The 12,489-nt window shown below is 42.1% G+C and overlaps 1 protein-coding gene across 1 annotated transcript in view; it reads right to left on the reverse strand.

Annotated features, from left to right (window-relative positions):
• The window catches only part of zgc:77151 (uncharacterized protein LOC337153 homolog), a 12,552-nt gene extending 232 nt beyond the window's left edge, over window positions 1-12,320 (reverse strand). Inside the window, exons 1-10 of the mRNA XM_027177355.2 lie at window positions 12,186-12,320; window positions 9,074-9,334; window positions 7,868-8,036; window positions 7,470-7,706; window positions 6,689-6,801; window positions 6,444-6,588; window positions 6,274-6,326; window positions 5,748-5,845; window positions 5,504-5,654; window positions 1-2,893 (exon numbers count right to left, since the gene is read on the reverse strand). The exon at window positions 1-2,893 is cut by the window's left edge and continues 232 nt beyond it. Coding sequence (XP_027033156.1) covers window positions 1,643-2,893; window positions 5,504-5,654; window positions 5,748-5,845; window positions 6,274-6,326; window positions 6,444-6,588; window positions 6,689-6,801; window positions 7,470-7,706; window positions 7,868-8,036; window positions 9,074-9,334; window positions 12,186-12,206 — 2,499 coding nt within the window. The 5' untranslated portion in view covers window positions 12,207-12,320 and the 3' untranslated portion in view covers window positions 1-1,642. The remainder of the gene's footprint in view (window positions 2,894-5,503; window positions 5,655-5,747; window positions 5,846-6,273; window positions 6,327-6,443; window positions 6,589-6,688; window positions 6,802-7,469; window positions 7,707-7,867; window positions 8,037-9,073; window positions 9,335-12,185) is intronic.
• Window positions 12,321-12,489: the final 169 nt, after the last annotated feature.

The raw sequence follows: 12,489 nt of genomic DNA on the forward strand, positions 1-12,489 counted from the left end.
TCTACATGCATCAGCGCAGGTTTGTAAGGAGCACTGTGTCAACAACCGACAATGAAGCACAAAAGTTAGCTTTTAATCAGAGTTGGCCTTAAAAATGTACAGAAATCAAACAATCCATGACGAACGTTTAAATATATTAATGGATTAATGCCACAATTTATTAAAAAGTGTTTCGATTCTGAAACCTGTGTGAATTTATAGACCAGATTTAAAAAAAAAAAAGCTGAAAAAAGTGCGTGAATCTAGAATTCGCAAAAATAATGAGTTACTCAATAAAGTATGCATTTTTTTATTAAAATAATCAGATCTATCTGATCTCTGTCCACTCTGCAAAGTCATACTCTTCTTTTACAACAATATTTTTTTTTGAAAATCCGCTTACGAATTCATTCGCGTATCAAACTGCTTCTGACGTGTCCATAACGTCTGCGCTGTAAACATGTTTAGGAATTTTGCATTCAGAAAACGAGCCGTTGCTGACCAAGAACGTGTCCTTATTCGTCTAGGTTAAAGCCTTTAACAAAAAAATAAAATAAAATAATAATAATAATAATAATAATGTATGTGTACATAGATCTATATCAATGCCCTTTAAAAAAAACCTTTAAAAATGGTTCTCACTGGACCATTGAAAACGAAAAAACTACTAATTGCACCAGTTTAATAAACAACCACCAAATGAAACAGTTTTCAAATGCAGAACAAAGAACGTGTACGGTTTTGTTAGCTTTCGGTTAGCTGAGGAAATGGCGAATGTATAAAAAGATTGAAAGGTAAAACCGACGGCATTTAAGGAAATAAAATAAAAAGGGAATAAAAGGATGAAATATAAAGTGAGAATGCTTAATAAAGCTTAAAATAGCATATTGATGACTGTAAAAATTACCAAAAGAAAGCTACAGTAGCCGTCCGATTCCTGTGGAACCGGGTTTTTAAGTTAACACGCATATCTACGAGTTGCAATGTGAGCTTTACAAGTTATCTTAAAATATGATTCATAATTCCTGTATTGTCCAAAATAACAGCACCGTTCGTACGTCACGTTACGAGACCTTCGTGGCCGAGCCTCTCGACTTGACTGCATAAAACAATTGGTCTTTTGTTAGGGGGAAAAAAAAAAAAAGGAAGCCCAGACCAGAAGGAGTACAGCAGTAGTGTTTGAGAGACTTGGCATAAAAGCAGGACTGTCCAAATCTGGACACTTTAATAGGAACGGCTGTACCTCTGCTTCTTTATGCTGATTGTCAAAACCAGCTAGCAGCAGTGCAGCACATCAGGCACCGAAATAATGCAGATTCAAGTCTTTGGGTAACATTCGATTGAAACACCAGGGAAAAAAATATTTGATTTGAAATGGCTCGAGCTTCAGAAACTCAAATAAATCACTCTTTACATCTGTAGTGAGTAGAACAGCATCTCGAATCCCAGAACCTTCAAACTGATGAGCTACAACAGCTTGAAGCCATATCGCGTTCTGGTCCGATCAGCTATCAGGAACATTTACTGAAGCTCTGTGGCCACGTGATTGGTTGTATCAACGAGCAAAGGAATGGCATAACTATTAAAGTGAGGATGTGTATAGAAAGAGGAGTGAGGACCAGAAAGTTTGGGTTTGACGCCGGTCTGCTTTCATGTCTGCAGGTCAACAGCTTTGGGATGGCTTGGAAAGGAGAGATGGAACTTTATAATCTCTTGTGTTGGAATCCTTGTAAGAAATATGTTGGGAGAGCTGTTCAGCTTTAGGGCAAGTTTCTGTGTTGTGATTAACCTTAAGTCTCTCCGGGGTCTCTCCCAACTTCAGATCCACGGGGTTCAAATCCTTTTCCTGCCATTTCAGGGCAGCGCCCGATGACGAGACGACGCTTAACGGAAAAATGCAGTCTGTGGAAGGATTAAGATCGGACTTCGGAGATAAATGTGAATCCTGAGATCCAGTCAAGTCTAAGCTAGTCCGGTCCTGAAGAGCCCTGACCCTCCGTGGACAACTCAGGTCAGCTGGCTCATCCTGGACCAACGTTTGTCCTGAGGAACCTTCGTTCTGCTTCAGAGTCAAGCGAAGGTCTATGGGTTCCATCTTCAGCCGCTTGGCCTCAGAGTCTCTTTGCCACTGGGAATCCACATCATCCGAAGACCTCTTGGTGGTGGGCTTCTTGCTCAGGTTGAGAGGCACAGCCTGCTCCTGAGAAACAGGCACAGCATGGCCGTTGGTCTTGCTAAGATCCTGAGCCAACGCTTCCGAGAGACGCTTGGTGAACGTGTTCATATGTGCCGTGCCGATGCGAGTGTGCATCAGCTGGTGCAACTGAAGGCTACAATCAATGTCCAAGGGAAGGATCTTCAGAGGAGGCAGCTGAGGTCTGGCGGTCAGGCCCTCTCTTGGGCCTCCAGTCCATGAAGGATGAGCAGAGTTGCATCCAGAACACTGGTGCTGCAAATTCTCTGGTGTTTCTGGACTCCTGGCTTTGGTCTGGCTTGTGATCGAGGCCTCCTGAGTTCTCTCTGGACCAGTCACACCACTGAGGCCCCAATGAGCTCTCAAGAAGTCCATGGGACACATCCCTTTAGTCGGGCTAAACCCTTCCAGTGAGCCCCCAATCTGTAGCTTAGATTGTCCAGACAATAAGCAAGGAGACGAAGGTTCATTCTCCTGCTTCATCTTGATATCTTCCGGAGCTTGATGCTGCTGGGGAACGTGGGTGGTGGTTGGGGGGGCTGGAGAAATCCTTACTTCCTGGATGACTGTGATTGGTTGGACTTTACTTACAATCTTCTCACTTAAAGCTTTAGTATGAGACGAGGGTCTACCGACTCTGCCCCGAGCCAGAACTTTAACGCTCCTTCTCCCAGGAGGTCGTCCTCTTTTCCGTACCCTGGCGCCATCTGGTGGTGCTGCCTAACAAAGCAGAACAGAAAAATCATCAGTATCATATATAATAATTTACACACTCGAGTAAGACATCGAAACTTGTGTCTTTGTTCCATTTTAAAAACTTTAGATGTCCATCATGTTGGTGATACGAATGTAATCTACCACTAAACCATATTAACTAATGTTAAGTTGCTTCATGACAATTCTGTAATATGTAGAGGGGAAGAAAAAGGAAAGAAAGGAAGAAAAAAACCCCAAAAAAAACTTTGATATGTTACAGAATACCCGGATATCTGATTTTGAAATTTTAGCTGTAATCTTAACAATGCACTTCTCAAATACTGAAGCTTTACAGGCTGGCTAAACAGGTTTGTGTGTGTGTGTGTGTGTGTGTGTGTGTGTATTACACTTTGTAAAAGTATGAGAGCAAAGTTGAAAAGGACTGATTCATGACAGAATAAATCAGACAACATATCCACTGACTTTAACGCGACACGTCACTGTGTGTTTAAAATAAATAAACTACGATCATTTTCATCTCGACCAAGTGAAGGTTGGCACAAACACACTGACGTTTGCTGCTGTAGAGCAACGACCGTAGAGCAAGACGATGTTCATTCATTCATTTATTTTCTACCGCTTATCCGAACTTCCAGCATCGAGGCAGGATACACCCTGGACAGAGTGCCAACCCATCACAGGGCACACACACACTCTCATTCACACACACACACTCACACACTACGGACAATTTCCCAGAGATGCCAATCAACCTACCATGCATGTCTTTGGACCGGGGGAGGAAACCGGAGTACACGGAGGAAACCCCCGAGGCACGGGGAGAACATGCAAACTCCACACACACAAGGCGGAGGTGGGAATCGAACCCCGACCCTGGAGGTATGAGGCGAACGTGCTAACCACTAAGACACCGTGCCCCCCAGCAAGACACTTTTTTTTTCTTAAATTATTGAATTGGATGATCTTGACGTTTGGCCTTGAAATGAATCATCGATAAAATATAAAAAGCTCTGAAACTCTAAATTTGCCTGCACTTGAACTGTGGTACGTCATACAAACTTTATAAACGCCAAACAATAATGCGATCGATCAACTCAAATTCCTAAAAGGATAAAATCCGTCCTGATGTCTGTGATTTCTTGTGTTTTCTGCATCACGGATGTTTCCTTCAGGATGATTTGTATTGTTCCTGATGGGTGTTTATCTGAACAGCAAACTGGACTGGACAGACAACGCTGAGGCAATCGATAAGAAAGGACGGAACAGACTCTTTCTGCTGAGGAGACTAAAGGTCTTTTGGAGTGCAGCGAGAGCTACTGAAGACCTTTTTCGACTCTGTGATGGCCTCAGCCATGTTCTATGGTGTGGTCTGCTGGTGTAGCATCACCTCTACTGCAGACAGGAAGAGACTGGACAAGCTGATCAGGAAGGCCAGCTGAATCCTGGGGATCCCTCTGGACACTGTACAGGAGGTGGCAGAACGGAGGACGGTAGCAAAACTATCATCATTGCTGTAGAACGATTCTCACCCCCTGTATGAAACAGCTTCATCTCTGAGCAGCTCCTTCATTGACAGACTGTTACATCCTAAGTGTCCTAAGCAGCGATACAGACGCTCTTTTCTCCCTGCTGTTATTAGACTTTATAATCCAAGCTGCTCCCAGTGAACCAGTCATCATCATTATGTCGCTTTGTAGAAGCCATTTAAGCTACTTAAGCTTAGACAAAAATTTATCAAGAGTAACTCCTCCTAGAGCTTTCGAGCCACATGAACCAAATTTGGATATGTTGTAAAACCTGGTCTGAAGTTTGTTGCTTTTACTTTTCTAAGCGATCCGAGTACCGGTACTTCTGGTACTAGGTCACAAATTGCCCCCCCACCCCCACCCCCCCACCCCATTATAAACTTCAGAGGTTTATATCTTGGCAAGCTTTCGAACTATCTACACCAAACTCGGCCAGCTCTGGAGACTCTGAAGAGTTTTAAATCGGTTGTGCCGCAGCCCCGCCCCCAAAATATGCAAAATCAAAAAACTTTTTACAACATGGACATGTGACATATCAAAACACTCAGAACAATGAGGGGAACTTCCTCAAGAGTATTCGGATGATGTCACATGCTCGTCTCCACTTGACTCCAAATGTTTTGGCACCCTAGCTTTCTGTCCACTTGCCTCCAAACATGACACTGATCCTTATGTCCACTCGCCTCCGATAAACACCGGCCTTTGCGAATACTTGCTTTGTCAAAGCCAACATCAAAGTCGTCACAAACTTTACAAATCTAGTTACACACTGTTATAACTGCAATAATAAACAATAACAAAATATTTAAAAACGACACGTGCGATAACGGAAATTTTAAAAACGTGCAATATTACCTGTGTGCGATATGTCTGTTAGCGTAGCTATTTACTCGTGGTCTCTTTTTCTTCTCTGTATTTATACATTGTTTTGCGTTTATACTGTATATTATATTATGTCTCTATTCCTTTTATATATTTGCATTTTTGTCTTTGCTGCTGTAACAGAGAAATTTCCCCATCGTGGGACTTATCTTGTCTTATGACCGAGTTTGATTCTGCAGATCGTTCCTCAAACAGAAAGGTTTACCTGACTAATGACCCCGATCTTCCTTGGAGCGCTCTGAACTCTCCCTCGCACGGCCTTCCTGATGGACGCAGACGCCGGAGTGGGCGGAGCTTTGGGTTTGTTCGGCTGTTGGTTTCCTCCCTTTACGTGCTGCTCGTACGGCAGGATCAACCTGCGATTCGTGAACAAATCAAACGCGCCGTGTGAGCCGAGGATCGTGACGGCAGTGCCGAGGACTTGCTGCTGCACAAAGAATGAGACTCACTTTTCATAATGTCGTCTGGTACAGGTGGCGGCGCTGGTGCTGCCCGGACTTCCTCCTAACTCGTTGTATACCACTTTCCACAAGCGCCGAGAGGTCACCTGGAGGCAAAGCACAAGCTCCTTTCTATTAGTTGTTTTTTTTTTTTTGGCGTAGTGACATGACTTCATCGTTGATAGTTGCTGTATTTAATAGTTAGTTTTGCTGTATTTGCCGTTCCTGCTACAGGTTGCTATAGTAACGTTGAGGGGGAAGTCGTGACCTAATGGTTAAAGAGTCTGACTCCTAACCCTAAGGTTGTGGGATGGTCACGACTGAGGTGCCCTTGAGCCCTTTATCATGAAAGATCCAAACCAGATTGAATCATATTCAATGCGACTCTGATTCGGTCACGTTGAATCATAATCCCACAGAATCAAATGCGGACTGAATCCGAATCACACTAAATCAAAATCGCAGGAAGATTAAAAACATTCCCATTAACCAAGGATTCTACACACACTATATATATATAGTATTACAAACTTACCGCTTCGTATCCTCCCAGTTTACCGACGACCGAGTACATCAGGAAAAGGTCGACTGCAGACAAATAATAATCGCCACAGACATGATAAACGATGCAGAAAGGTCAAAAGAGGAATTCTGACACCCCCCAAAAAAAAGGTGAACACGATGAAAGCAGGAGCTAATACTCACTCTTTTTAAAGCCCAGGTTAGGAACCTTGAAGATGGGGGAACCTCTGCGCTCCATGAAGAGATACAGCTGATCCAGAAAGATCTTCTCCTCGGGATGAGGAAGCCAGTGACCGTCGATCGTCTCCACGTTGCTCGTGACGTTTTCCTGCGTTTCCCACCAGACGTTTAACCCCCGATTATAATCCAGTTCATCATGCTTAAGGCTTAAACATACACGGTTTATATTAACAGATCCGAACACATGCCTTTGTTCTCTCTCCCCATGACTCGGAATGGTTGAGGATTTGCTGATCGGTTCCGTCGCCGTCTCTGCCCCGGCGTTTCCGCGGTCGTCCTTTCAGGCTGACGGACAGGCATCCTGTCACAAACGCGACACAAACCAACAGTCGCACTCGTTTTATTACTTGTTCCATTTAGCTCCATTGAGCCTGTATATAGCATTTACAAAAAGCAAAAGACGTTCGTTAAATAAAACAGTTTTAATCTCACGCCATTGAACAAGAGACTTCTGTCTGAATAACACTCACAGAGCTTGGTGTTGTAGGAAAAATAATCAGTCTGGGTGGTATGCGGTGCTCCGGCGAGATTCTGAGATATCATAACCACCCCAGAGTTTACGATGACTTTTCCTTTCGGCTATTTTTAATTTGATTTATTAACGAATGACACGGTCGCGGTTTTTAACGTCTGGAGGAAAACGTCTGACACTGGAGACATCTTCCGTAAATGTTAAATGAAACCGGTCCTTACAGAAGACATCACCGTATCGACGATTATAAATCTGTTTAAAGAGAGTCAGATGACGCGGATCTCTGCCATACGGTACAGGTCCCTGCGGACGAGCTGTTGCTATAGAGACGTGACGTATTAATCAGAGCTTCTGTTACAGGAGATTTATCAGCAAACCGACTAACCGAACGCTGTGGTATTAAAGAACATCGTACCAAAGATTACATCCCTCATTATTACATTTCCAAGGGCTGCTTGGTTTATTTTAAATGCTCCGTAAACACACTAGAAACTCACCAAACTCGGGCGTTAAACTGGGGTTGGTGCCTAGACTCGGGTGGCTGAAAGTGTCTCTGCAGTACAGGATACGTGTGTTGTGTAGAGTCATTTTTATCCAGCCCAAAGCCAACAGGTGAGGGTCTTGCGGGCTGGGCCGGGCCGCGTGGCTCTGGATCCGTTTCTGCAGCGAGCGGAAGCGGCAGTACTGCGGGTAGCTGAGCACCTTAACCCTGTGCTGAACTCCTGAAACATCATCTGGAGGAGAAAAAAAAAAGAGAGAAATTTAGAAATCCGCTGGCAATCAGGCTGCAACACTGAGAAAGAAAAATCCGCCAAATCTCGTCCCAGAGTTACGGAGACGTCTCAGGGCGATGCGGCACGGCGCGGCACGGCGCTGTCCCAGCCCCGGGGCTCACCTTTGGTTTTCACTTCCTGTGGATCAGTTAAACAGGAGGAACCATTCAGTACACGAGGGTCAGTGATGTTCACGGTGTTGTGTTTCCACTGAGATTGCTCCGGACAGGTCCATTTCACCAGATGCTCCACTCGCACCACGACCTTCTTAGAGACGCCGATAACTTCGTCCTGACACACGCGCGCACACACACACACATCATACATCATGTTCATTTAAAGTGACCGTCTTTCAGAAGAATCGGGTTTAAATCTGCTTTTTCTGCTTCACAGTTCAGTTACGGGGAAAAGAAAAAGTTAGAAATCGGCAAACGCAATTTGCTTTCGTGTTGTCTTTCAAAAATTCTTTCATCCGAGTTGTTTTATTGAGAAGGATTTGCTAACATTTCCCAAAGCTGTGACTCAGACTTACACAACTCGAACTTTCCGGTGAAATATTAAAGCGATGGGCTTTCGATTTCAAGAGTTATTCGTTTTGCACAACAACTAGACTCTGTAACACGACACAACGTGTGTATTAATGAGGTCTGGCTTGTAACGTGCCAGTAGGTTAGTACGTTACTTTCTGCCATCCAAATAAACAAACAAACAAACAAACAAATAAATAAATAGCTTCAATTTGTTCCCTTTAAAGGCCTGGAAAGTTTTGTTTCCCACCACTGGGTTGCCTTAAATCATGGTTCTTTTACTCATTGCACCTTATAATAACCTTTTGTTTTAAACTCCTAGCTTAAATGAACCGTACAGCTGCTCACAAACTCTTTTGGAACCAGGAAGACTTTCGAGATTTCATTTTAAGAACAACGGACGGCCACGGTGTTCATTTCGAGTCGTCGGAGCCGCGTGACTCCCTTCTTTCCGTTCCGTCCACAAACGGACTGGAAACGCTGTGCATCATATTAACAACACTACCTGGATTGATTATTGAAGTTGTTCAGTTCAATTTTACTTGAACAGGAACATCAACTATGGACACTGTCTCAGTGCAGCTTTACAGAATATAACGTTTTTATGGAGATTTGTATTTATTCCTAATGATCAGGAATGGAGTGTGTGTATGTGTGTATGTGTGTGTGTTATGATGCACATTTAACAACAGACTCTGACCCAAAGTTTTTTGTACACCAAAGGCACAAACGCTGATATTGTGTCTTTGGTGTCTATTGTTGACATTGCTGATAGCGTGTGGATAAATTGCGCCTATTCACCTCTCCGTGCTCCTTAGTCCTGCCCTTGGGCGTGTCCTCGGGTAGGTAATAGAGTCTGGAGCTGGCCAGAGGGTGGCGCTGTCTTTGATCCTCCCACAGCAGAGTGATCTCGGCGATACACACCGGCTCCTGAGGGCCACAGCGCACATAGTAGAACTCACCGAGTCTCCAGACCTGAACGGGGCTGCCAGCGTCGGGCCTGCAGCTCACCGACTTGTAGAAGGCGAAGGAGCCTCGCAGGCAGCACGGCGGGCCTAACCACTGACAGGAGGAGGAAAAATAACAACAGGATTTATTTACTACAGTAAAGTCGAGTGATAACTCCGTGATCATGTAAGGAACAAAAACATGACGACGTTAGAGAAAAGGAGTCGATACACCGAAGAACACACAAAATAACACCACATCCTGAATTTATAATAATGGATTACAATTTCATAATTAATTAATTAATTAATTAATTAATTAATAACCATGTTGCACTAACCAATTTTAACCGTTTCAAGTCAACAAAACAGGATCGTTCCTGTTTCCTGCAGCTATAAACGTTCCTTCTGCTTCCATTTTTCTTTTACGTTTAGAAGACTAAAAATATGCCGTTTGTCACGTAACCAAGAAACCAGAACAGTCAAATTCCATAAAGTCCTGAAGACGCACCAATATTTAAATTCATATTTTGTCAAATAACAGTGCATTTTTATTTCAAATAACACCACCGTACGACTACGTATTAGAACGAGAGCAGAAATCGGAACCTTTCATCGCGACACAAGCGCCAGCGCCGAGACGGCCTAGAAAACGAGTCGATTCCTCATTGTTCTGATTTGAGAATTCAGCACTGGGATATTAAAGAGTAATAAAAATCCAAACTTTTACATTCAAAACAGCCAAATAACAGAACAAATCCCTTTCCTCGAGATTTAAAGGTCAACTATACAAACGCAGCACGTGCACCATCATCACATGAGCACATTTCTGCAAAAAGCACACTTTTTGTTTGGTTTTTTCCTCCATCACCATCTGATGACATAAAATCCTTCACTCTTCTGCATCAATTCAACCGGTACGTCTCTCTATATTAAAAAAATAAATTAATAAAAAAAAATAATAATAATAAAATAAATATAATAAACCACTGTGGCCTTCTAAATGGGTTGGAAAAAAAAATAATACATAAAATATCTCGGTCATCTGTAAACCAAAAACATCTTGATTCTCCTGGCTGAAAAGATTTCGCCGTGCACGTAGGCAACTTAGGAACATCAAAGATAAGTGACTGAAAAGTGCCCTGATTTTCCTGTGAGGTTAAAAACTACAACTTCGGGAAGAAAATTAAAAAATAAACATACATTATGTAGCCATCATTCAATGCACCATTCTCTCTTATTTTATTGTTGGTAAATCTTAAGAGCTTTAAGAGGCCACGGGGGCTTAGAAATGCCTTGGTTATTAACTGCTCACGTGACGTCGAATCGCTGACGTTCAGCCGTTTCGTTGCAAAAATAATATTTTCCACAATCGTAAAGCTGAGCCTTATTTTTTTTTTATTTTAACAAAGCAATGAGGAGAAAGGATGTAAGCAACTGGCGGCTTTTCCTACCCCCACCGCCACCATCGGGGCCTCTATTACCCCCCTGTTGGGTTTTCTCCTATGGGAGCAAAGCTTCAGAAGCCACATGTGCAGCTCTTAAACCATGGAAAACAGTGTCAGGACTAAGGCTGGGCTACAAAGCCAAAAATAAAATGTATATTTTTATAACGGCTCTCATTTTCTCTGTATATGGATCCTACACTAGAAAAACCACCCAGATCATTGGAGGTTTTTGTAGAAGAAGAAAAAAATATAGTGGTGAAGCTGCAGAGATCCTCATATTAAACACTCATAACTGTTGACCTTGGTGCTTCTCTTCAGGATTAGTTTTTAAAGATCATGTAACACGTCTGTTTCTGGGGTTAAAGTAAAAAAAAAAAAATGGTTTCAACAAGTAGTTTTAATATGAAGTGGGGGGAAAAAACACACAAGATGTTAATTATTCAAATACACTAACTTCCTTTATTAGTAAAAAAAAAAAAAAAGTTGCTATATTTAAGTCATTTTTCACAACTTCCTAAAGTGGAGCTCGAACAAAACGTAGCATGTGAAATGCAGTTAATAGCCAATAGCTGCCATTTTGTGCTTTTGTAAAGCTTTATTAAAGACATATTGTGTTCAGGCTCCGAATTTGTTCAGATTTTGTCTGTGAATTTTTGTTTATTTTTTTTTTAGGTAGAAAATGGAGTGTTACATAATAATGTCGGGATTAAATATCGTGCATAAATAAATAAATAAATAAATATAAATATAAATAAATATAAATACACCTAGATCATGTCGATAATATTATTACATATTTCTAAAAAAAAATAATAAAAAAATAAAAAATTTTAAAAAACCTCTTTAATCAACACGTCATTAAAAAAAAATAAAAGTAGTTTCCTGTTTAATTTTGTTTGCTTCAGACAAACCGACCGACCGACTCACAGCTACAATGTAGCATTTTATAAACAAGGAGGAAATGTAACGAGAAACTCGATAAAAAATATTCGAGCGAACAGAAATGAAAAGAGAAATAAATTCGATACTAATGAAACATTTCTGTGGGGTAAAATGTAGAAAGTGCAGTAGTGGGGGTGGGGGCAGAAGGGGCAGAAGAGCTAGGTAGCCGACACGCCACACAAAGAAATTAATCATTAACGAAAATAGCTAAATAATAATCAAAATAATAACGATATTTGGGACCGTTTGGGACAAAAAGCGATCTAACAAACGTGTGTCTAATAAATCAAAAGGCGAAAAAAAGAAATAATTTGGCGAAACTTTTTAAAAGGCAAAAGGCCAAAAAACTTTGCCGTTCAAATCAACAGAAAAACGTCCAAAGGCTTTTGATAGGACGAGAATCAAATCAGCGTTTAAGGCGAATTCAAAAACAAGGCGATATTACAGGACAAAATAATCCACCGAGCTGAAATAATACGACCAAAATTTATTACTGTTCGGGTGAATGAATTATTGTAGGCTACAAAATGAGAAAGAGGTTAATTTAATGTAATATAAAGTTGGAGTTTCCATTACCTGTATGGCATTCTGCTCCATTGCAGTCCAACATTCCCTCACCCCCCCCCTTTCTGTTTCTCTCTCTCTCTCTCTCTCTCTCTCTCTCTCACCCCCCTTCTGTTTCTCTCTCTCTCTCACCCCCCTTCTGTTTCTCTCTCTCTCTCTCACCCCCTCCTTTCTGTTTCTCTCTCTCTCTCACCCCCTCCTTTCTGTTTCTCTCTCTCTCTCACCCCCTCCTTTCTGTTTCTCTCTCTCCATCTCTCTCTGTCTCTGTCCCTCCCTCTCATTCTGTCCCTCTCTCTCCCTCTCTCTCCCTCTCATT

The sequence above is a fragment of the Tachysurus fulvidraco genome, chromosome 21 (genome assembly GCF_022655615.1).
Source record: "Tachysurus fulvidraco isolate hzauxx_2018 chromosome 21, HZAU_PFXX_2.0, whole genome shotgun sequence".
In the NCBI taxonomy this organism is placed as follows: domain Eukaryota; kingdom Metazoa; phylum Chordata; class Actinopteri; order Siluriformes; family Bagridae; genus Tachysurus; species Tachysurus fulvidraco.